Here is a 24,105-nt window from a genome sequence, read left to right as displayed (position 1 = left end):
GCAGCGCCTGAGGCTCCCAACCAGCGGGGCAGGGGTGCCCGCACAAGCTCGTCCAGCCATCCCTTCTCCCAGGCAGCAGGCTCTGTGCAAACCCCGCGCCGTCAGCCCCCCTCTCGCTGCCGGGAAGCCTCTGGGAGCGCCTGCCTTCCGCTGACACCGAGCGGCCGGGTGGGGGTCCCCTCCTCCACAAACGGCCAGAATGTCAGTCTCTCAAGCACTCCTCCTGTCCCAGCTCCCGAGCCTCCAGAGCACCACACAGTGCAGGTTTCTGCTCGCAAAGCTGACCTCCAGGGCCTGGTGTCCAGCAGTCCCAGGCGCCCACCGCCTCCCCGGCTCAGTTCTCCTCCTGCTGCGAGAGCTGGGGCGGGGGAGGGGCCTGGGTCCCACTCCGCGACGGCTCTGGTACGTCACCCTGTTCGTGAGGTCTGCATGCGGTCTGGTGCAGCCTTCTTTCCTGTTGCTGTTTTAGGGTTAGTTGTATTGATTAACTATATTTTTGTACTATTTGTGGTTTTGGGAGGTGTTCTGTCTCACCTCTCATGCCGCCATCTTGAATGTCCACCATTTCTTTTTCTTCCGGATTATCTTCTTTCTCTCCCCGATTCAAGGTCCTCAGTGCCTCTACTCCTCCCTTCTCCATCAGTGTCTCCCTTTTGAGTCTTTCCTTCTGACCTCCTCCTACCAATCCTCCATAGTCTTTGGGAGAGTTAAGCAATAAAACAAAACGAAGCTGGATTGCCAAGCATGTGTCTAGATCTTCCTTAGATATTGGGTGTCGTAAGTAAAACATTTCCGTTCTAAGGCACAGAAGCAGAGGTACACTTAGGTCTTGTGTTCTATTTTTAAACTCACACATGCTTCTCCTGGTGAGGTGATAATGTTTTCAGGCAAAGTAAAAGGCACTCTTTCTTTCCACGAAACCTGGCTAAATCTAGCACAGCATTGTGATGCAAGATTTCTTGAGCAAAAAATGGAGTGGATTTACCTGATGACTTTGTGCTTTGTGCGTTGTGTTTAAGTATTCTTTTTAGATACTAATGAATATACATGGACTGTTTTTAAAATACTAATTAAAACCATATAACAGGCATAGTCAGAGTTGCTTTTGTCATTTCAGAAACATGTATGTGCTTCCCCATAACTCAGATATATGTATTGATACTTATATTTTCTTCATCTAAAATGTGTGAATGTTTAGTAGGTCATGGTGCATCTTATGAATTATCTTTTCTAAATTATAATTTTCATATTTTATGAATTGAAACTAGCAGTAGTCTCATCTCTCAATGACATCTTATACTAGAGTATAGGTTTATTCCTCACACCATATTATGCTTTCACAATCTGGGGGTCGGTTTTCAGCTACAACTGATAAGTCTGCAGGTCGGTTGGAAACCAACACTTGGTAGTAACTGTGTTGAGTGGATAAAGAAAGTTGGGAGACTGGAAGACAGGTGATAAGACAGATTGAAGACAGGGATAGTCACGTCCTGGACAGCACGAGTGGGCACAGGCCCCGTCTCCTCAAATCCTCCTGACATCCAGCAAAGGACCAGGGGAGGCACACATAAGTCATTTCCTACAGCCATCAGACCCGTGGGGTCAGTTCCCAGAAGAGGAACTTCTGGATGAAAAAGCATGTCCCTTTGCGAGGTGGACCAATATTGCCAGGCTGGTGTCCCTAGAAGTCATCCAGATTTGTAGCTCCTGTGGTGGTATTTGAGGGTGTTTGTTTATTATCAATGTCTTGCATCCCTGCATTTGCTCATTTGTACATGCAAACCCACCGTTCACCAGGTCCTCTTCTAGGTACTTAGACATACCAGTGAGCACTTAACATTCCCAGAGGCATGTGGGAAAGGTGCTCAGGAGAGGTTTAATTTGCATTTCCCTTATTATGAGTGATTTTGTTTTGTTATTTGCTATCATTAATGTACAATTACATGAACATTATGGTCACTAGACTCCCCCTATTATCAAGTCCCCACCACATACCCCATTACCATCCCTGTCCATCAGCATAGTAAGATGCTATAGAGTCACTACTTGTCTTCTCTGTGTTGTACTGCCTTTCCCGTGCCCCCCCCACTACATTATGTGTACTAATCATAATGCCTCTTATTCCCCTTCTCCCTCCCTTCCCACCCATCCTCCCCAGTCCCTTTCCCCCTTTGGCAACTGTCAGTCCATGCTTGGGTTCTGTGAGTCTGCTGCTGTTTTGTTCCTTCAGTTTTTGCTTTGTTCTTATACAAGTGATGTTTTAAGAACCATTTATATTTCCTTTTCTGCAAATAGTCCATATTATTTGCCTAGCTTTTCTTAATGATTAATGGAAAGTATATTTTTTAATTGCCCTTTTGCTATAAAATGAGTCACAAATATTTTTCCCAATTAAAGGGTTGTCTTTTTTTTTTTTTTCCCCCTTGCTTATTTGGGATTTTTCTTTATGCAGTAAAATTTATCCTTCTATATTTGATGCAGGACTTCTCCAGAGTGGATTATGTAATGAAAAAGAAAGAATAGCTATGTATGGAAGGCTTTCCCATGATCATTAGACCCACAAATATTGATGGAGATGAAGGCCTTAGTGGTAATTTAAAATACATACTTTGAGAACTGTGGGATAGACTATGGCCAACAACTGGTTACCTATGGAATATTCATTCCCACTTCTTCCTTAAAGACAGACCCTAGTTTTGTTCAGCATGGTTCTGTTCCCAGCTGAAAAGCTACATTTTCCAGGACCCCTTAGAGCTAGAGATGGTCCTGTAACACACTTTTTGGGTCAAAGAACTGTAAGTCACTGAGCTTAGTTCTGAAAAAGCTCTTACAATGGGGTTGACTGAGTAAGGGTTTGCTTCTGTCTTTCTTTTTTTTCCCCATTCTGTCTGGAATGTGGATGTGATGCTAGAGAAGGAGCAGCTGTATTGCAACCACAAGGCAGAAACAATAGCCACAGAATGACAATAAAAGCCACATGTCACTGCAACTGAACACGTATTGCCTCCTTGGTGAAGCCCCTCAGAACTGTTTTTCCTCTGTTGGCCCTGAGCCCCCCATGTCAGAGTGTGGGAATTGGATTAGATAGTTAATGATGATTAAGGCAATGGGTATGTGCAGGAGCAGAGGAAAAGCAGGTTAGGCAAGAGTAATGATGATACCTTAGCTTAGGTGTAAGTCACGGTCACAGGACTTCCCCTAAAGAGCTACAGAAGCCTTGACCTAATGCCCTTGAGGTGTTTGATAAGAGCTGAGACCTCCCACGCACACCAAATGGGCTCCATGCTGTCTTGCCAATTGGTCTCAGCCCTGGGCAAGCTCACTATGGATTCAGTGTGACCAAAGAAAGGACAGTAGGACGTTCTTGGGGTGAAAGGGTCATACCCAACTTTATTTCCACGATGGCAGGTCAGTCACTAAAATCCTGTTCACTCAGAGCAAGTCTGCACGCAGCAAGCTGGTCTCTGCCTCTGGGCCCCTCTACCTGCAGAGCTGTCCTCTCGCCCTCTGTCCTCGGTGCTGCCACCACTCCAGCCTCTGCTCTGCTCTCCTGCAGCCTTGTAGCTGTGCTACCAAGTGGCACAGAGCACTGGGCAGGGTTCTTTATATAAAGTCAATGACAATGCATGGCTCAACACGTATGTAGTGAGCTTGCCATCCAGGGCCAGGTGAGATGGACCTACATCCATTGCCCCTCAAGAATGAACAGCGGGACATAGAGGAGGAAAAATTGTCACCCAAGTCTGCTTATGAATAAGATAACAAAAGAACTAAAAGCTAAGAATTTTATCTGAAGCTGGGCTTGCTTATAGGAACCGAGCCAGGTCGGTGATAACCACCAGGAAGGCCAAACACAGAACCAGCTGGAATCAGGAAAACTGAAGAAGCTGGCTGAGCTTCACCTTTAACCTACTTCCAGCTCATTATACCTTCATTTTAATACTAAAATCCTCGCCATGGGGAGAGAGGTGCCCCTTGCTAGGCACATTTCAGGCCAGCACAAAGAAGCCTGAAGGACTGCACACGCTCCAGCAGTTCCGGGACTCTGTCCTCTTCTTGAGGTTGAGATGGTGCTCCTACCACCCATGCCCCCTCACCCCTCAAGAAATCCTCACTTTCCTCCCTTCTGGAAGAAGGTGGCATTTGGAAAACTCACCCTTCTCTGTTCTTTGCCCAGAGACTGAAGTTTCTGCTCTGCTAAACTGAACCCAGTCTTGCGAGTAAATGATGCCAGGCAAAAGAACCCAAAATTTGGGTTGGTAACATTAAGATGGTCAATAAGAAATAAAGGGGTAACCTAGAGACCTGTTGGAATCGCAGGGCCTAGACAGCCTCCTTCTGGACTTTTTATTCCTTAAAAAAAAAAACAAAAAAAACACCTCTTTGAGCTACTGTAAACAGTGTAAACAGATTTCAGTTGAACACAGTCAGTGCTAATCCTGAGACAGTAACATACGTTTAATTGGTCAAAAGCCAACATAGCCACAGTGGCAGAAGCAATGCTACTCAGGCTGTTTTGACAAAGTCCAGGCCCGAGGAGGGCTCCTGCAAAGCAGGGGTCCTCACAGCTGGCTCTCTCTATTACCTGCCTTAACATTCTTGATAGCTGTAATAATACCGGCTATTTTCTTACCTGTATTCATACCCAGAGCTTAATTTTCCTTTGATAAGTTAACCATAACTGATGGGGACACTGATTTCCCAGCAGGTTTGCAGAATATTTCTAAGGAACATAATGGAACACAGAAAGAAAATGAGATGCAGAAAGAACAAAGTAAAAGGTTAATAATTACAGGAAAGCCTCAAGAATTATGCCCTCCGTTTTGTAATAGCACTAATGTGTGTAATGAGGAATTCTTTAAGAAAATCCAGCATAAGGAAATCATGGATCCAGGCTCTTGGAAAAGCCCCGATGCAAGAGGCTAATAAAGGCCTAGATAAAATAAATAGAGCTGTTCCCACTGTAGCAGGACCACATGGCCCCGCTTATCTCATAGGAGGAAGATTTTGGTATCTCCCTAGAGGAAGAAAATTCATGAGCAATATAGAGAAGTTTACTTTGTTACCCACAGTACCCTATGAAGGAGTATATGATGAAGATATGAATTTGTAGTAGTGGATTGATTATAAGATGGTTTGACTTAGTTCTGTCTCATGGGAAAGGATTAAAAGAGGAAAGAAACCTTAGTGTCTTTGGACACGTCAAGCACATAAAGTGTGGACAGAAACGTGGAATAAATGGTACAGAAAAATTAAATGTATTTATTGTATTAGGCCTTTAGAAGATGAGAATTGTAATGTGAATTATTAGTCAGTGAACTTTGATTGAACTCTTGCACCTGTCCTTTTCCCATCATGTATTCTGGTGAACATGCTCTGCATAAAAATGAGATAGTGTCCAAAAATAATCATACTAAGAATTGCATGAATCAGGAAATAGAGATGTCAGCTGTCTGCAATTAAGGGTAGTCACCTGGAATATGAAAGAAAGGAAATAAGATTGTATCATCACTGATCAAAGGATAAATAAAGATTGTAACATTATTGATCAAAGGGTAAATGTCTGGAAATAATCATATAAATAAAACCACTACTGGCACACTCACTAGGAGCTGTGACTAGGAGATGATTCCAGCTTGACTCCATGTCTGACTCCTAATTTTCCCTCACTGTTTCGCTGACTCCGTCCTGCACCTTCGGGCATCCCACCCCTTGGCTAGAGCTGGACTCCGGCACCACAGCTTCAAAAGGACAGTTTCAGCTCAGTACTCTAACAACGCACCGAAAGCACCAAAAATTTCAGGTGCACCCCTATAAGTCCAGATTTGGCCTCTGATTTCTTCTTCACCAAGAGCAGTCAGGGGTCCTGAGGGGATTGGTCCATACCTACAAGCCAAGAAAACAAAGGAACCGTGTGGTTAAAACCAGGGCAGGTTCAAGGATGTCAGCCAAGCTCAAGGTCTCCCTCTGATTGGTGGGATTGTTTGGTCATTTTAAAAGTAACTAATAATTATCGTGGCAGTTAATTGAGTTAACTGGAGTTGGTGAAAGGCCTTGAATTCATTATCCACTTAGAAAAGTTAATAAAGGAAACAGAAGTAGCTACAATAGGGTGACTAAATGTTTGATTCTCCATCTGCTTTAACAAATAGAGCATGTGTGTGCATGCACTTGTGTATGTGTTATAGATGCACTGGATTAGGGTTCACTTAGAGAAGCAGAACCACTACGAGATAAAAACTGTATGCATGATATACACCACTTGTTATGATTGGCCCTACACAACTGAACACAAACAATTCCTGCAGAATACTGTCTTTGCATCTAATGCTGGAGCAGAACAGGCAGTTGGGAAGGGAAGATGGATGCAAAGTGGGGAGAGCTAAGACAAGCTGGGACCTGTGGTCATGAGCTGGAGCCTATGAGGATGGACCAAAAACCCTTTGTTTTCTGTGATGATGTAGGTGTCCTGCAGGAGAAGTGGGAACCCTTTGTCGGGGTGCTAAATATAATCAGGAATCAGTGAAGCTGAAGGATCTAGAGGAAGGTGTAGTCGTGGGTCTATAGCTCTCTCCTGCTACCCAGCGAACCAGGGTGTGAGGTCACAACTTGTGGGAGTAGCAGTGTCACCTGCCCAGACCTTTCATGGCATTCCCCACCTCTGGACACACTTTGTGATTAACACTGATTCTGGGTATGGCCTGCTTTCCCCATTCGCATGTAAAGTCCACGAGAACAAGGATTTGTTAGCAATGTTTCTTGTCTTGTTCGCTGATGTTGCCCCAGCATTTAGAACAGCGACTAGCACAAGAGGCACTCAATAAATACCATGCTTTTGTTGAAGCAGAGTGGCAAGGTGGTGGCAGAGCTACACACAAAGATGTTCTGGAGAAGAATGCTAGTTGTTGAATTGCTAGAAAAACTATCACAATAGTACTGCATCTAAGAGAGGTATACAGCGTGAAACTAAGAAAAGGTAAAAACCTCACTAAAATGGGACCAGGAGACCAGCAAGGGAAGCTGTCCCGCCCTCAATACCGAATTATTTGCATTTCCAACAGGTAAAGCCTATTCCTCCGCAACAGTCCGGCCAATGAGAGGCTGCCATAATCAGCCAGCGAGCAACCACACGTGTGGGACTCCCGGCTTCCGCAAATGGGCGTTTTTCTTACAAAAGCCCCCTCAACGCTTTTTTTTTCTTCTGTACAGGAGCCGCCTCTGCTGTTTTCAGGATTTGCCTGTGGTTTTGTGTAAATGTGTTCCTGAATAAACCCACTTTTGTGCTGGTAAAATAACTGACAGTCTCATTTTTAAATTAACAACAGGTATTCATTGCATTATTCTTTCAACCTTTATGAATGAACATTTGCAAAATAAAATGTGTAGGGTAAAAAAGAAAACTGGTGTGCTGAGGTCGTAAAAGCATCCGTTCTCTGTGGGGACCAACGTTGCTGGGGCAGGACTCACTCGTTGTTGAAAGCTACACTGAAGCATATTAAATTTTAATTAAGTTTGACCCAAAATGGCCTGGAATTTAGGTAGTGCCAAACTGAAAGTGGTTATGGGCACTGTGCCAACAGGCGCAAGGGGATAGGTTTTTAAAGAGAAGACAGAAGCAAAGCAAGGAACTCGTTTGGTTGGCTATAGCTTAAAAAGTTGCCTTATTTGGAAAGCTTAGATACAGTTTGCTTAGCTACCAAGGCATTAGAGCCACCCTTACCTAACTCCTCCTTGTTTAATTACTTCAACCTGTCAACTGGCAAAACCATCGGACCGGTCCAATAATGGGGCCAAACTCAGACGACTTTGGTCCTGAGCTTCAGGAGCCGAGGGGACCCTGCTACACTCGGGTGTGCGTGGCAGACGGAGCTCTCGGTGGGAAGCTGAGCTCACTCTCCACAAAGTGGGAACTTCTGCCCCACACGGGTAAGAGGACACTCGTGGAAGCACCCACTTGCGGGCTGAATTATTGCCACCTCCTCCCCACTGCCTGCCCTCCTCAGGCCTCCCGATCATACATAACCTCTTCTCCACCACCACGGACAGGGCACCGGCTCCGCCGCACGCCTTCCCCGACGCCTCTGGGCCGTCCTGTCCTTCCCGTCTTGAACTCTTCTTGAGAGCCTCGGAGCCCCAGGCCACACGCGCCAGACGGAAGGGCAATGGCCCGTCCTTGGGGAGGCAGGGGCTGTGTATCAGGAGACGGGAGACTGCCAGCTCTTCCTCCAGCTCCCAATCGCTTCTTCAAGTCGCCGAACCATACTCCTCGGGTACTCCAGTCCTGGCTGCCTAAGTCTCCCCCCGGGCTGGGGGTCTGCGCCGCCCATGGCCTTCCTAGGCGCGCGGCTTAAACCCGCCCCTGGAGTCCGTAAAGAGCAGAGCAGGTGGAGGAACAAGCGGTCACCATCACGCGGGCAACCACCGCCAGGCCCTTGCCCGGTCTGGGGCACAACAACGAGAAGCCACGCCTCGGAGGGGGTGGCACCCACTGAAGCAAGGAAGGGACCCGCCGGGGCAGAGCCCCGCAGCCCGGAGCGACAGGGACGGGAGAACCCACCACGCTGAGGCTCCAGGTCTGCACCGAAAGATTCCGCAGGGCTGCCGGAAGTGCGGCCTGTTGAAGCCGGGGACGCGGTTTGGCCTCTCTAGGCGCGGCGGAGGCCTCAGCTCTCGTTGGCCTTCGAGTGCGCAGCACAATCGTCAGTCAGGAGAAAAGGCAGGGCAGGGGAAGCGGGGCCGACAGCCAGACTGGGAGGTGTCGCACTCTAGGACTGGTGGCCAGCGGTGTGGGCGTTGCAAAAGGAGGCGTGGCCCACAGTGATTGGCGGATGCCCAGACCGGGCGGGGCGTCCTCTTTGTCTGAGTGCGCTGCGGGCGGCCGCCCCTTTGTGCGTGAGGCTGCGGCGTGGAAAGTGAGTAGGGGATTTGGGTGGCTCCCCGTCAGCAGGGATTCTTTCCACTCGCGGAAGCCGGAGTCGGCGTGTCCTCCACACTGACCGCGAGCTTCCCCGAGGACAGGCTCTATACCTTCCCCGGACCTCACTCCTAGCTCCCGCCCCCCAACCTTTTGCCATACCCCGTGCGCCCTTCTCCTGATACACCCCGACTCCGGACCCCCTCCCGGTAACCCCCGGGGCCCCAGCCACTTCCTCGGCCTCCCATCACGTCTCTGGTCCCCGGGCCCCTCCCGGAACCCCTCGCCACTTCCCCGGGCCCCTACGTCCACCCGAGGCCCCCCACCATTTACCCGGGCCCCCGCTTCCCCTTCCCCGGATCTCGAAATCCTCCCGGGCCCCCCTCTGCCCCTTCCCCGGGCCCCGCGCCCCTCCCGGAACCCCTTTCCTGGACTCCGGGCCCCCCGAGTTGGAGGGCCGGGGATCGGCGCCCCCTGCCTTGTTGCCCGAACGTACTTGCTCCCAAATTTCTCACCCTCTTGGGCTCCCGAGCGCGTGCAGTCCTCTCACTGTTACTTTGTAACAGCCCCTTTTTAATAAGCAAGACCAACGTTTTCTAACGTAGTTTGCCAACATTTTCCTTGTTTATCATTTGCTTTTTAATATTTTACCTGAAAATAATATGCAGTAATTTTTTTAATGCAAGCAAGTCTAAAAAATAAAGCGAAGGTCGCAGCCACTGCCTGGAAGGGCTGCGTCCCGTGTCTCGGGGAGCTGGATCCCTCCAATTGTCACCAGTTGCCATTTTCTCCCCCAGAGGCGTGAGGTCGAGACTGTGTGGGTTTTAGTCTTAGTATTTCCTTTGTGATCTTCCAGTTCGCATTCTTCTCTAGGTATGTTGAAAATATTCCTAAATTGCCATTTTTGACTAAGCTTATGGCATTTTGTTCTGGTTTGGGATTTTTTCAGATAGATTTCAATAGTCAAATTATTCACTCTTACAGGCTTTTGATTTGTGCTATGTTTAAAGGGCATTTCCTGCTGCGGAATTATATTTGAAAATGAATTCTCGTTTTTCTCTGGTACTTGTAAAAGGTTGGGTCCATCTGGAATTCATTTTAGTGTGGGGAGAATTAGGAATTTAGCTTCATTTTTTTCTTTTTCTCTAAATCTTGCCATTTCTAACACTACCTATTGAGTAATTCATCTTCCCCGTGATTTGGGAAGCAGCCTTTGTCATGTGTTAAATTTTTGTGCATCACTGGTCCATTTCTGAAAATGTGGTGGCTTTGATGTGTCTAAGGCTATCGGTTTGGATGTGTATTTATGATCATTTACTCCAGAGGTTGCAGAATTGTGCTTCCTGCTTGCCAGTGGCTCAGGGCTGCCTCTTCTGAAGGTGCTTCCATTTGTAGGGTGGGGCTCCGTTAGATGAAGAGGAAGTGACCCCTGGTGCTCAGAACACTGATCTGTTCTGATTTGTTCAGGTTATTTCCTGGGGAGATTTGCAAAAACAAAACTTGTAATCTGAAGAATGACGGGACCCGTGGTTGGGAGGTTGCTGGTGCGGTTTGCACTTACCCCTGCCTTGGGGGAGCTGGCCTCCCCAGTTGGCTCCTCCGAGTCTGTCCTGACCGTGGGTGGTGGTGATTCTGGCTCTGAGAGCCATCTGAACAGGACTTGTCATGCCCACCTGTGCTCCCTTCCTGTCTGAACTGTGTTGTTCTCATGGGGCAAAGCCTGGAGCTGGGCATCAGAATCATGGGGGGCAGTGAGCGAGTGGTGGCTTGTTAAAAGCCAGTGCTGGTGCTCTAGGTTAGGGTTGGAACTGTCTGGCGGTTTCAGTTTGAGGCCCGCAATGTTTTGCATGTTTTTGCATCCATCACAGACCTGTGCCAGACCTATCTTACCAAAGTACACATAAAGAAAGATTAAAAACTAGTTAGTGCCACTTTTTAAATTTGTTCAGTTTTTATCAGAGTGCAAGTGCCTTTAGTCATTGGGTACTATAACAAAATACCACGGACTGGGTAGCGTTTAACACTCATTTCTCACAGTTCTGGAGCTTGAAGTCCGAGATCAGGGTGCCAGCTCAGCACCTCTCTGGGGTTGCAGACCTCTTTCTGGCTATGCCCTCCCATGGCGGAGGGGACAAGGAAGCTCTGTGGGGTCTCTTCCGTAAGGGCACTGATTCCCTTGTGGGGGCTCCACCCTCATGACTTAAGCTCATCCCATTGGCCCCACCTCTTAACAGCATCACACTGGCAATCAGGATCTCGCCATGTGAACGGAGGGGGGCACATCAGGCCCTGGAACAAACGTGCTCTGTGTGTGCTTTCTTTACCTGGTGGGATGTGAAGGATACCCTAGGCAGGGATACTATCTTGATGCTTTTCTAGGACTCACCCGGGTGGAAATCTCCCCCTTCTCCCTCCCCACCCACTCCATGCCTCACATGTGCTGACAGCCCGGTTCTTGGGTTAATCTGATTTCATGAGGTAACAGCGCATGGTCCAGCAGTATCTGTCTCGGGTCATGCGGTGCTGAGTCCTCCTTTGTCCAAGTGAGGCCCTCAGCAGGGGTGTGATTTTTGAGGTGTGACAAAGTGTACCCTTCATGACCCTGGGATCATTGTTTATGAAATAGCCCCCTTGACATGTCCCCTGAACCCCCTCATTTCCCTTACCCAGCCCACCACTTTGCACAGCCTAACTCTTAGGGGATGTGTGACCTGCCTGAGGTATACCATCTTTAAGCCTGTGTCCATCCCAGGGGGGTACCTGCTGTCAAACAGCATATGTGACTTGAGCCTCAATAGTGCCAGGTGGCTTTCCTGAGAAAGGGTGTAAATACGGTTTCATTGCTCTTCTATTTTCATTCACCCATTCAACCAATGTTGGACTACTGGCAGCTCTGTGGGGACAGGAAGGGGGGGGGGCAGAAGCCCCCAAGGCACAGGTCAGAAGGGCCTGTGAGAAAGCCACGTGGCCAGTGGCGGCCAAGGGACAGGAGCCTCTCCTGCAGAAGGCAGGCCTGGGCAGGGCTTTAGATGGCCTTGTGGGAGCCGAGGAAGGGCTGGGAAGGTTTGGAGCTGAGGATAGTCATTCTTCCCTTGGGGGAAGGTTCCCAACTGTGCTGCAGTGGGGCCAGGCTCTGGGTGTCTTGGAGGGGGAGGATTAGAAGAGAGGGTGAGGAAAGGTGGCTTCAGGATCAGGTTTCATGTACAGGTGCAGGCTGAGCTGGGGACAGAAACAGGCTCAGAGTTGGGTCTAAGTATCTGGGTTGCCATAGGACATCACACAGAGATGTCGAGCTCGGGGGGAGCAGATGGCCTGCTCAGCCACACGAGAAAGTGGCTGCATACAGTCGATTTTGTCTACTGTGTTTCCTGATGAGGTCTGCTGACATCTGTGTCAGTTGCAGACTCCCTGGCACTCCAGAAGATGTGAACCCATTCCCCACTAGGAGAACTCTGCCCCTCAACTTTTTCCAGCAGTTGGGTGAGACATATACCTCAGCTTTACTTGTCTGATAGGTCCTCAGAACCTGCCCACACCCAGGCCTCCACATCAGGTGTTCAGACCAGATCCCTGGATCACTTTGGACCCAGTTCACCAGAACCCAGTGTGCACTTCATGCCTCCATTGCCAACCACTGGTGGAGCCATCACTGGGCTAGCAGCCCCTGCTGCATCAGAGCTCAAGGGCCTCAGGGGTAAGACCAGTGTGCCCAGGTATCCATGAGCCCACCAGAGTGTCATGGTCAAGCCAAGCATGAGGGACCTGGGGTGGGGCCCCACAAGGTTGTGGGCCTTGAGCAGGGCCCTCTCCTCATTGGGGGACAGTCTCTAGAGGCAGCTGGCCTGGCACCTGCACCAGACCCGACAGCCTGTGTGTGGGCGGCGAGCCACGCCAACAGCCCAGAGCCTTGCTGGACCCCCAGCCACAGGTGCGACCCACTCACCACAAGGCCCCCCGGGGCCTGGAGAGCATAGCCTTGGGCTGGAGCACCCAGGATGCACTAGTGTCCCCAGGCATCTCAGATGTCCCAGAGAGCCCAGGAACCCTGTGTTTGTGTAGCTCCTGGGCTATGGGGTCCTTTCCCCCAAAGTGGGTCTGCCGGGACGAGGCTGGGTCCCTCATGTGCCCTCTTCTCTTACTGGCCCCACAGGATCCTCCGATTCCCATCTTCCTCAGACACCCCAGGGGACTGGGCCATGGCAGCAGCCAGGCTCCTGCCCCTCCCAGCAGGATCCCAGGTGAGCTGTCCCCAGCCTGTGTGGTGCCTCCTCATTTTCTCACAATTCTCCCAGACCCAGGCCACCAGTGGCAGCTGAGTGTCTCTGCACCCCTGAAATCTGTGGCCCCTTCCTGTCGCCACCTTTGCTCCCAGGGCATCTCCCTCAAAGCCATGTCACTTGGCACCCACTCTGTCTTGGATGTGGACACTCGGTCCAACAGCAGCCCCTGTCATTGCAGGCCAAGGTGACTTTCGAGGACGTGGCTGTGCTCCTCACTCGGGAGGAATGGGACCACCTGGGACCTGCTCAGCGGGGCCTCTACCGACATGTGATGATGGAGACCTACGGGAATGTGGTCTCACTGGGTATGGCCCCGCAGTACGACTTGTCTGTGTCTGTGCTTGGCCAGGGGTGGTGGGGGGGGCGTTCATCAGGTGGGAGCCTTGGGGTCACCTCCTGGCTCCTCAGCTCCAGAGGGAGGTCAGTCCTGTCTGTCTCATGCCTGCAGGCTGTGCGGGTGGGGTGGGGGCACTCACAGATGCTGCATAGACAGAGGACTTCCCTCCCCACAAGCAGGACTTCCAGGATCCAAGCCGGACTTGATCTCCCAGCTAGAGCGAGGAGAAGAGCCGTGGGTCCTGGGCAGGCCAGGGTCTCAGGAGAGCAGAGGCCCAGGCCGTGGCCACTCAGGTGGGTGAGCAGAGCTGGCTCTCAATTCACCGAGGGCCAAGCAGGTCCACCGGCTGTGGGTGCTGACAGGAAACAGCAGGAATGGGCTTCATCAAGGGCCTCTTCTGGCAAAGGAGCCTGCATCCAGGCCTGCGCTGAGCCAGGCAGGTGCCCAGGGCAGGCAGTGAGTGTGCCGACTCTGCCCCTGCCGAGGCCCCGTCCTTACGGAACATTCTGATTTTGAGGGCTTCCTGGTCGATTTAGAAAACAGCAAAGCATGCTAAGCGTAGAATGAAGTCCTTAACCTGCTACTTATGGTGGGAGTTGAAAAAATGCTGCCTGAGAGGAAGAACATCATGAGCTTGCTCACCATCCACACTGTGTCCGCTGTTCTCACTGTGAGCATTTTTGACACAAGAATTTCACTGCAGACATGCTCACCACATAACTAATTGGCCTTAAGGCAATTTTTTTTATTTTGTTATCATTAATAAGGCAATTTTTCCCTGAAAGAGAAAGTAACTGGTTGACCAGTTCAGTTTCATTTTTTTGTTGACAAAGGACTCATTTTTTAGGAGTCATGGTCTGTACACTAACAGGTGGATGTGCTGGTCTTGAACAGCGGATGAAAACAACTGTGTATATCAACTTGACATAAAATACAACATAAAGCCAGATTCCATACTGTACTGCACTAGGAAATGACACCTCAGTTATAATGGTAACAAAGTTACAAATGCAGTAAAGCGTTAGTGTTTCTTCCACATTTCCCACAGAAGTTTGGAGGATCTGTGAACACAGGTGACAAATTGCCAAGAATGAACAACAGTGTAGGAGGCTTTTATACAAACTTGGTTACAAATGGGCATCCTAGTATTTGTAAACTGATACCTCTCTTAATAGAGGAAGAAATTTTAGTGAGGAAAAGAGAAAGTTTTGCTGAATAAGCCCTTTGCTAATACTATGAACAAGACTTTGAAGACAAGTGCTTAAGTACAATCCACAAAATGTTATTTGGCAGTATTGCCAGGAATCTACACTATATGTTTTGAATGTACTCAAATATTTTGTATTTCACAGTAAAATCTTTAATTTTGTTAATTGTTTTTCATGTTTATGTCCTTTATAATGCCCAATTTTTTATTATTTCATGTTTTATGCCAAAATTGCCTTACAGCCAATTAGTTATGCAGGGAATATGCTTGGAGCAAAGGTGTTGCTAGTGATACAACCCTGGAATCCATCCCCCGGTCCTATAGTATTGTCCTGGGGGCCCCACATGTGGAATCAGGCAAGATAAACTAATAACAGGACAGTAACAAAACTAAAGCTGTAAGAATTGGAGGGAAAGAAGAAAAGTGTTGTTTGTCATTCCTATGATGTCTTCTTGGAAAAAGATTGATTACAAAATCAGTTTTGTTTCTTCGTCAGCAGCAAAGGTGTGGTTTTTTTCCCCAGATTCACTGAGATATAATTAATATATAGCACTGTATAAGTTTCAGGTAAACAGCATAATGATTTGACTTATATATTATGAAATAACATAATAAGTTTAGTTCACATCCAACATCTTACATATATATATATATATATATATATTTGTTTTAAATGTGTGATTTTTTTCTTAAAGTATTTACATACAGTAGCATCGGAAATAGAAAGTATCCAGTAATTAACAAAAATGTGCAGAACCTTTATGGAGAAAATTATAAAAGGGAAGATAATGGCAGATAGATCCAGCCCCATAGGCAGTGTTCAGTTGCTTTAGGCAAAGATGTCCAGTGCAGGAAGATGACATCTGAGTCTTGGGAAAACCTCAGTCAGCCTGTCCTGCAGGATGTGGCCCCCCTCAGGGTGTATGGGACAGCACAGCACCTCTGGCTGATCAGCTTCCAAGTCTCAGGCCTGGCATTCTCCACCGTGTTTTTAGGCACTGTGTAGGTGGAGCACCAGGTTTACAGACAGCTTGCCTCTTACTGTCCTGTAAGATCACATGTCATCAGAGACTGAATGGGCCAGCCCAGAGGAATTTAATTTTCCAGTGAATGTTAAAAAAAGACAGCATTATTTTGTGGAAATCTTGCACTGAACTTCAACTGTTTGCTGACTGCAGTCACATAGAGCTACCTCTGACCCAGACCTGAGCTCCCTGGTAGCCAAGCCAGCTGTGGTTTCACCTGATGGAATCTTTAACAAATGCTTTTGAGATTTGATGCCAGAGATTGTGAAATTCTCCAAGGGTGTGGGCAGGTTGGAGACGAGTCTTTGCACAGAAGCACCTACTAAGCCCCCTGCACAGGCCTTGGAGAGATCAGTGATGTGCACAGAGCAGGAGCCCCGTCAGCCTGAGGCAGTGCGCTAGCAGCGGAGGGAGCCGCGCCTGCCCATCTCTGTTCTGGGCTTTTAACTCAGTGAATTGCACTTAGTTGTTACAGCAGCAAAGGAAACAATTTTTCCACTGTCTGGAGACCTGTAGTCTTGTCACCTCAACTCTTGTTTCTTTGCAGAAGACCTCAAACGTGACCACGTGACAGCTCATATGCAAGACAGTTCATCCTGTCCATGGGGTATGTGCATGTCTGGTCTTTTTAATCCAGTGCAATCCCTGAAGGTGTTAGTGCTTATAATTCACCAGAAGCAGAGAGATTCCCAGGGTGCTCTGATGCAGAATGTATGTTCTCATCATATAATACAGTCTCTGCAAAACACCGGGGAGGGGTTCTTTTAATTAAAAATTAGTCTCGGCAGAATTGCTTTTTTTTCTTTACCCGGTCACACGAAACATTCTTTGCTACTCTATACTTCAGATAACAACTGAAGCTGTTGTACTGGAAACGAGGCCTTAAAATCCTTACAGATAAAGCACACCTGGAGAATGCGGTTGCCGTTCAGTCCGCTTCCTCTGGTAGATGCCAGAACGAGACACCAGCAGATTCAGGCAGGGAGGCACCACCAGGGACCCCCACCTGGGGGCCCGTCTCTGTAGCTCTGTGATGGTGGGGGTAGAGCCGGCAGGTCTTCCTGAGCTGAGAGTGCCTGGTTCTTACCCAAGTGAACCATTCACCCAAGTGACTCCGCCTGCCCTGGAGAGGAGAAGGGAGGGCGCAGTCGCCACGCACACACTTAGGTTTTGCCCCAGTGTCCGTTTCTCTGGGCTAGCGTTTGTAAATCTGCTTCTCCCAAGGGCTGCTGGCCCCCCAGCACTTGTCACAGGGCTGCTCCTGGTGCCTCACTGAGGTGTAGGACGTGGTTTCTAGGGCCGTGGTGGTGTTCTGAGTGGGGCTGGTGTCCCCAGCTGCAGGGCGGGGACTGGGATCCAGGAAGCTCACGGGGAGACCGGGCTGCTGGCCTGTCCCCCAGGAAAGAGAAGCATAAAGGGCCTGACCGCACGTCCTGCTGCTGTGCGGTCGGCCACTGGGTGCCCCCCGCCCTGGTTGAGGCTGGCTCCATTGTCCGTGATGGTTGCCCTATGAGCACAGCCGATCCCCTCGTGAAGTCTTGGCGTGTGAGTGGCGTTTTGTCATCTCACCGGCTTAGTCTCCCAGATTAAAAAAACTACAGTTCCTGTCATTACGGCATGCTAAGCTTAACATGTCTAATTACATACATCTATAACTTTTATTCAAGATTCTTGTCCTTTAGTGAAAGAACCTGAATTTTCTCACCTTGGCTACTGACAAAAAAAATAAATTTTCTTCATCTAATTCTAAATTAGGTTAATTAAATCCCATGGAATTGTACTGAATAAAATACTACACTCATAAAATCTAAAAAAAAAACAAAAAACACTACAGTCCTCAGCATCCCTGCCGTCCCGTCCCACAGTCCCCAAAGCGCCCGGCCCCGCCACGGTAACATCCACAGGCCGCGTCTGCAGCCGAGGCGAGGCAGACGCCCACTGCCTGTGTCCTCTTGCTTCCGGTGCATCCTCAGCGCAGAGGAGGCCGCAGCGGCCCGGCGGCCTGGACTGTAGCCCCACTGTGCGCGCAGTCACAGGGCCCGGCGGGCGGCCCCCTAGGCTTCGGCTTCTCTGGTGGGGCCGGCTCGCCATTTGCTGCTCAGCCCCCAGCCTTGGGCTTCGGGGACCGCCCCCGGCCGGCCCCGCCGCGCCAGCGGAGCACCCACGCGGCTGCGCCTGCCCTGCGGTTCGGGCAGGTCGTGTGCTGACGCTTCCGCTTTGGATTCCTTTCAGAGGTGGAGGACGAGGGCGAGACCCAAGAGAGGGGCTCGAATCCGAAGCCACTGGCCCCAGACGCAGTAGCCGCGGTCCCGGAGAGAGCGCCCCCCGGGCGGGCTGGCCCCGAGGCCCGGGCCCCGAACCCCGGCGAGCCTTCGCCCGGGTGCGCGGCCCCCGCGGGCGGGGAGAGGCCCTACAGGTGCGTGGAGTGCGGGAAGAGCTTCGGCCGGAGCTCCCACCTGCTCCAGCACCAGCGGACGCACACGGGCGAGAAGCCGTACGTGTGCGCCGTGTGCGGCAAGGCCTTCAGCCAGAGTTCGGTCCTCAGCAAACACAAGCGGATCCACACGGGCGAGAAGCCCTACGAGTGCGGCGAGTGCGGCAAGGCCTTCCGGGTGAGCTCGGACCTCGCGCAGCATCACAAGATCCACACGGGCGAGAAGCCGCACCAGTGCCCCGAGTGCCGGAAGGCCTTCACGCAGCTGTCGCACCTGATCCAGCACCAGCGCATCCACACCGGGGAGAGGCCGTACGTGTGCGCGCTCTGCGGGAAGGCCTTTAGCCACAGCACCGTCCTGCGCAGCCACCAGCGGGCGCACACTGGCGAGAGGCCGCACGCGTGCGGGGAGTGCGGCCGCGCCTTCAGCGTCCGGAGGGCGCTCGTGCAGCACCAGCGGGCGCACAGCGGCGAGAGGCCGTACGCGTGCGGCCAGTGCGGCCGCGCCTTCAGCGACCGCTCGGTGCTCATCCAGCACCATAGTGTGCACACGGGCGAGAGGCCGTACGAGTGCGGCCAGTGCGGCAAGGCCTTCGGGCACCGCTCCACCCTCATGAACCACGAGCGGATCCACAGCGCCGAGAAGCCCTACGGGTGCTACGCGTGCGGGAAGGCCTTCGTGCAGCACTCGCACCTGACCCAGCACCAGCGCGTGCACACTGGCGAAAGGCCCTTCGTGTGCGGCCAGTGCGGGCACGCCTTCAGCGCCCGCAGGTCCCTGGTCCAGCACGAGAGGGTCCACACGGGCGAGAGGCCCTTCCGGTGCACGCAGTGCGGCAAGGCCTTCAGCCTGAAGGCCACGCTCATCGTGCACCTGCGGACCCACACGGGCGAGAGGCCCTACGAGTGCGGCCGCTGCGGAAAGGCTTTCAGCCAGTACTCGGTGCTGGTGCAGCACCTGCGGACCCACACGGGCGAGAGGCCCTACGAGTGCGCGCAGTGCGGCCGCGCCTTCAGCCAGCATGGGCACCTGGTCCAGCACCAGAAGGTGCACGCGCCGCCGGGACCGCGCCGCCGGGATGCACCTGGCCCAGGGCAGCCTCACGTCCCAGAGGAGCCCCCGTTTGGGCTGCAGGGGCCCTTCAGTGACCCTGTGGCACAGAGTAACTCCGAGGAGCAGGAGTGAGTGTGTGTCCTGTGGACAAACCTCGAACACCTGTTTTATTTTTCTCAACATCTTGAAGTCACAGTGGAGAGTAATCCCACAATTATGGTGAAATATAGTCAGGACAGCCATAATTCATTCATTCTTCAGCATTAGACAGTTTATTTGGAGTAATAAAACTTCCTCACACTCCACTGATTTATCTTAGAACGTCACATGCCTTTCCTACATAACAATGATTATTCTATTGTATGTAGAATATTGGACTGTTTTCAGTATTCTGTTCAAACACTAAAGTGCTGTGTGGATAAAATGATATAAAGTCCTTTATTCAGTACTTTAAGATCAGAAAGGATGTCCTAAATTTTTACTGGAAATTCAACTGGAAAAAACATGTTTTCCTAAAACCCACCCTTATGGCCTCTTGGCCCCATTTGGGCGCAGGACAGGAGCTCTGTGCTCAGAGCCCGGACCTCACAGCTGCTACACCAGGTAGGTGCCTCTTAACACATTATGGGATTCCAAAGAAAAAAATGTCACTAGAAAGACAGTTCTGTAGCACAAGTTTTTAAAACAAATTTCTCTTACTTCAAATAGCTCTTATCTTTATTTCTGTTCCTATGTTTGAGGGTGTTTTAATTTTTTAAATCCTGTTTCCAAGAGACTATAGTATTCATCATCATCATAACTGTGGTGAACCTGGTTTACTCCAAGTTCTTTCCTCTTGAAAATATCAGCTTCTCCGGCAAGATCAAGGATGTCAGTCATTAGGTCCACAGCTGTGGTGCGGATAAAGGCTTGTTTTTCCCCTTCACGAGATGCTGGTGAACTGACGTCGCTGGTGCGTGTCACACAGCAGCTGTGATCACGGGCTCACATAACCAGCAGCACCTGGTGTAGCTGCGATCACTAAGGTTGAGTGGAGGCAAGATCACTGAGGTGTCCCTTCCCTGGAGCTGAGACGATACAAGTGTTACTCCAGAGATGTATGAAATCCGAGGTCACAGGGAGATTCAGAGGGTTGACTGCTGAGAAGCCAGAATACCTGAAGTGAAGCTCCAGACTTGACAGAAGTGTTACTTCAGAGACCAGCGAGGTTTTAACTTACAAATTCCCCACAAAGGCAAACTGCCACCCCACACTAAGCCAGTCCACAGCTGGCATCTGACTCAGTGGCTGCCACTCAGAGTGCCCCCCACTACTCGGCACAGTTCCCACTCGTGGAAGGATTGGAATAAGGCACAAGTCATACTCCAGTCAAGAATAAGAGTCAAATTCAGTGTATAGAAATACTTGTTTGGAAAGACCCTTTATACGCATCACAGGACAACTTAAGATACAGAGTGCAGGTCATCCTGGATTGCTAAATCCTACAGATAACCTAAGCGTTCTTGGAGAAATCTTTCCAAAACATACAGTTGGCTTTCCTGCCTTCGTTTTTTTATTTTGGTATTGTTAATGTACAATTACTTGAACAACATTATGGTCACTAGACTCCCCCTATTAGCAAGTCAGGTCCCCACCACATACCCCATTACAGCCACTGTCCATCAGTGGGCTTTCCTGCCTTCTTAAGTGAAGTGTACTTGGTACCATTTCAGCCCCTTCTTGCTGTCAGTTGCCACTGACCCATAGATAAGCATGCAGGCTCAGGTGCTGGGAGGTGAGCTGCAGCACCCCTCTCCTTGGAGAAGACCCCAGCACGCACTGCCCTTCACCTCTCTAAAAAGCAAGAAGTAGCACATGACCTGTTGGAACACGAGGCCAGTCTCTCTTTCTTGGAAGTGCATCAGGTCAGAATGACCTTTGGGGTCCTCCTAACCCTAACCCTAACCCTTCTCAGCCATTATGTCCCACCTCTGACTTGTCAGCAACACTCCACTTATTTTGTTTTGTTTTGTTTTTACCTTTTTTGGATGTCTACATTTTATGTATTTAAATCAATCTATATTATTTCTCCTAACTACCAAGAATTTGACACTTCGTTCTATTCAAGTGAAAAACATTTTAGTCCACCTGAACTTATTTCTGTGTGCTATGTATAATTTGACTTATTTCCCAATAAAAAAGTAACAACTGGACACCTTTGTGGACATAGGAAGATCAGTAACCTTGACATAAGGATCTGCACAAAGTGGCCATAGGACATGAGTTGGCAATTCCCAATATGGGAAAATAGAGTCAGGAAGGCTTGGAAAGGGCCAAATTGCACTAATTACACAGAAATATGCTACTTCTTCCTAAGGAAGGTTTATACTGTAATACACAGAGCTGTCAAGTTGAGGGAAAGTGGGTGCTTTTGTGCACTGCTGACAATACACCCTACCTCTTTCAAGGACATAACAGCATGACCCAGCTCTCCTGGAGGAAAATGACTGCACCCCAGGGCCCAGGCCGCCCAGAGGCAGCTGTAAGAGGGGCAGGGGCCCTCCTGGAGGACAGGCTGGGGGTGCTCTGGCCACCAGAGACCACTCCATGCACAAAGGTCTAGTGGTGGAGGCCCAGAAGTATTTCACAGTGGGTGGAAGTGGGGGCAGCACTGAGGTCTCTACAGTAGCCCATCTGGTTGAGTTTGGAAACACTTGGTTTCATGCAGAAAAGTTGCAAGCTGAGAAATTTAAGTGAGGTCGTACGAAATTAAGGGGTGCCCACAACTGCCCTCACTTCTGACTCCAATTGCAAGTTTGGGGGTCCTCACGCTGTCTCTCGGATTCAAGACTGCTACAGTGACTCAGAACGCAACTTGAAAGCTGATACACATATGGTTACAGTATATTACAGGAAATGGATAAAAATTGGCCAAGTAATTCCATGGTACAAAATCCACAAATGCAGGGCTGCTGTCTTTTCCCTGCAAAGTCATGGAGAGCATTACTTTCTTGGCACTAATGTGGACAATGTGCACAAGGTACTGCCAAGGGAAGCTCACTTGAGCCTTGGAGTCCAGAGATTTTGTTGGGGCTCAGTGACCAACATCACTGGCCACCTGTGTGGCTGACCTCAGTCTCCAGCCTCCAGAAGTTTGAGTTGATGCTGCATGGCCCAGAGCCCCCACTGTAAGTCACAGTTTTAGACTACCTGGCGTGGCTCACAGCCACAGGTAAAGACAACCATCAGGGAGGCCATTCTGATAACCCAGGACCAAGGGCAGGGGCCAGCCCTCTGGGGTAAGGTTAATTCTTTCTGCAAAGGTGGTTAAAAGCAGGTTGGAGTCCAGCCCTGCATCCAACTGCTCTGTGAGCTCAGTCAAGTCCCCGTCCTGAACCTCAAGTTCTCATCTGTAGGTAAGAATATCACCACCCATGCCACAGGCTTAGCACTAAAATCAAGTGAAATCACTGCAGAAAAGACCTGCTCAGTTTGTTGAGGTCCATGTGTTGTTAGGCATGACTCTGGTCGGGTACAGCCACCATAGCAGGTAAGGGAGCTGCTCACCCCTCACAAGAGGGCACCCAATTCTCCACAGCCTCAACGGTTCCTGTAGAGGCTCTAGCCTGTGCCCTCCCGACACTGGCAGGATACTGGCACAGGCAAGGTCAGGTGTGGCTGGCACTGGGCAAAGCCTCATTCCCTCAGCATGAGAGGCCAAAGCCCTGGGGGACATCTGCAGACTGGCCCAGCCCTTGAGGATGGGTGGGAAGGCCCAAGCCAGCAGCTCCCAGTGGTCCTCTGGCTCAGATGTGATCTCCTGCCTGGATCTCTCTGTCCCAAGGGTGTGCACAGGGCCACCCACAAAGACTGAGGACATGAGCACCATACATGCATGCTGTGAATGTGGCCCCACCTGACCTTCCCACTGCCATCAGAGTGGGTGATGTTACAACTCCTTTACCAGGGGTGTCTACTCAAGGCTCCTCAGCTGTGTGACCCTCTCACCCAGCAGCTGACTCTCCTGACTCACTGCTAGCTGCCTAGAGCTATTAAAAGTTATTAAAAAGTAGCCCATGCATGATGACTAGCACACATAATGTAGGTGGCTCACGGGGAAGGCAGTACAGCACGGAGTAGACAAGTAGTGACTCTACAGCATCTTACTCCACTGATGGACAGTGATGGCAATGGGGTGTGTGTGGGGGACTTGATAATATGGGTGAATGTTGGAAAAACCTTCATAATATTGTGTATCAATACCTTAAAAAAAATGTAGCCCATGATCTGAGATGACATTGCTCCCAAAGGCCCTATCAGCTGGCAGACAACTCATTTTATGATCTTGTGAGCCGAGACAACAGGTCAGCTGCAAGGAGTCAGCCCACCAGACACCAAGGATTAACTGTCCAAGATGGCCCAGTGGAAATATGTAGAACCAGTGGGGCCCTCTGCCCATGCTCTCACTGCATCCCTAGACACTTGGCCTCTGTGCAAGTGTCACCAACTCAAGTTACCAGCCCTCTAGAGCCAAAACCAAACAGCCAAGAAAACCTGCCAAACTGTATCTTCTCTAGTTCTGCACAATGAAAATAACCACCATATTTTTATGTTTCTAGGCATACTATCCCATTAAATAAGCTTCAGACTGTACTGCCTTGCCACACCTCCCTGCCTCTTCTGCCCTCCTAACCATGATTTCAGGGCTCCCTTTAAGGAGTCCAGTCCCTTGGGGTTCCACTGGTTCAGGGGACACCCATGCTGATACGATGATGGGACGCCCAGAGGAGAGGTTCTTAACCCCATGAGAGTGATAGGGCAAAGGATGAAAAAGAAGAGGTGGTACCCACTAAAACCAGCACAAAGAAGTGCAGA

At 50.0% G+C, this 24,105-nt stretch overlaps 1 protein-coding gene and 1 long non-coding RNA gene across 6 annotated transcripts; one reads left to right on the top strand and one right to left on the bottom strand.

Annotated features, from left to right (window-relative positions):
* Window positions 1-4,304: 4,304 nt before the first annotated feature.
* On the bottom strand, window positions 4,305-8,695 carry LOC108393683 (uncharacterized). 3 transcript variants are annotated; one of them, XR_001852297.3, is made up of 3 exons: window positions 8,024-8,695; window positions 4,634-5,886; window positions 4,305-4,353 (listed from the first exon to the last, which is right to left on the bottom strand). It is a non-coding gene; the product is annotated as an uncharacterized lncRNA (long non-coding RNA). The 3 variants fall into 3 exon arrangements; XR_005062630.2 differs by lacking the exon at window positions 4,305-4,353 and having other exon boundaries at window positions 4,438-5,473; window positions 5,607-5,886; window positions 8,024-8,620; XR_001852296.3 differs by lacking the exon at window positions 4,305-4,353 and having other exon boundaries at window positions 4,438-5,886; window positions 8,024-8,619.
* Window positions 8,696-8,697: 2 nt separating this feature from the next.
* Window positions 8,698-19,714, top strand: ZNF250 (zinc finger protein 250). Of its 3 annotated transcripts, none has more exons than XM_037023223.2 (7): window positions 8,698-8,912; window positions 12,430-12,608; window positions 13,065-13,152; window positions 13,373-13,499; window positions 13,711-13,824; window positions 16,311-16,370; window positions 17,996-19,714. In XM_037023223.2, exons 1-7 carry the CDS (start codon window positions 8,829-8,831, stop codon window positions 19,381-19,383), a joined length of 2,040 nt encoding a protein of 679 aa, XP_036879118.2. In that variant the 5' UTR covers window positions 8,698-8,828; the 3' UTR covers window positions 19,384-19,714. The 3 variants fall into 3 exon arrangements, with proteins under 3 accessions (XP_036879118.2, XP_036879117.2, XP_036879122.2); XM_037023222.2 differs by having other exon boundaries at window positions 13,708-13,824; XM_037023227.2 differs by lacking the exon at window positions 8,698-8,912 and adding an exon at window positions 9,392-9,787 and having other exon boundaries at window positions 13,708-13,824.
* The last annotated feature ends 4,391 nt before the right edge of the window (window positions 19,715-24,105 follow it).

Source organism: Manis javanica, chromosome 2 (genome assembly GCF_040802235.1).
Source record: "Manis javanica isolate MJ-LG chromosome 2, MJ_LKY, whole genome shotgun sequence".
In the NCBI taxonomy this organism is placed as follows: Eukaryota; Metazoa; Chordata; class Mammalia; order Pholidota; family Manidae; genus Manis; species Manis javanica.
The sequence above is the reverse complement of the archived record's forward strand: the minus strand, read 5'-3'. Positions and strand labels throughout refer to the sequence as shown.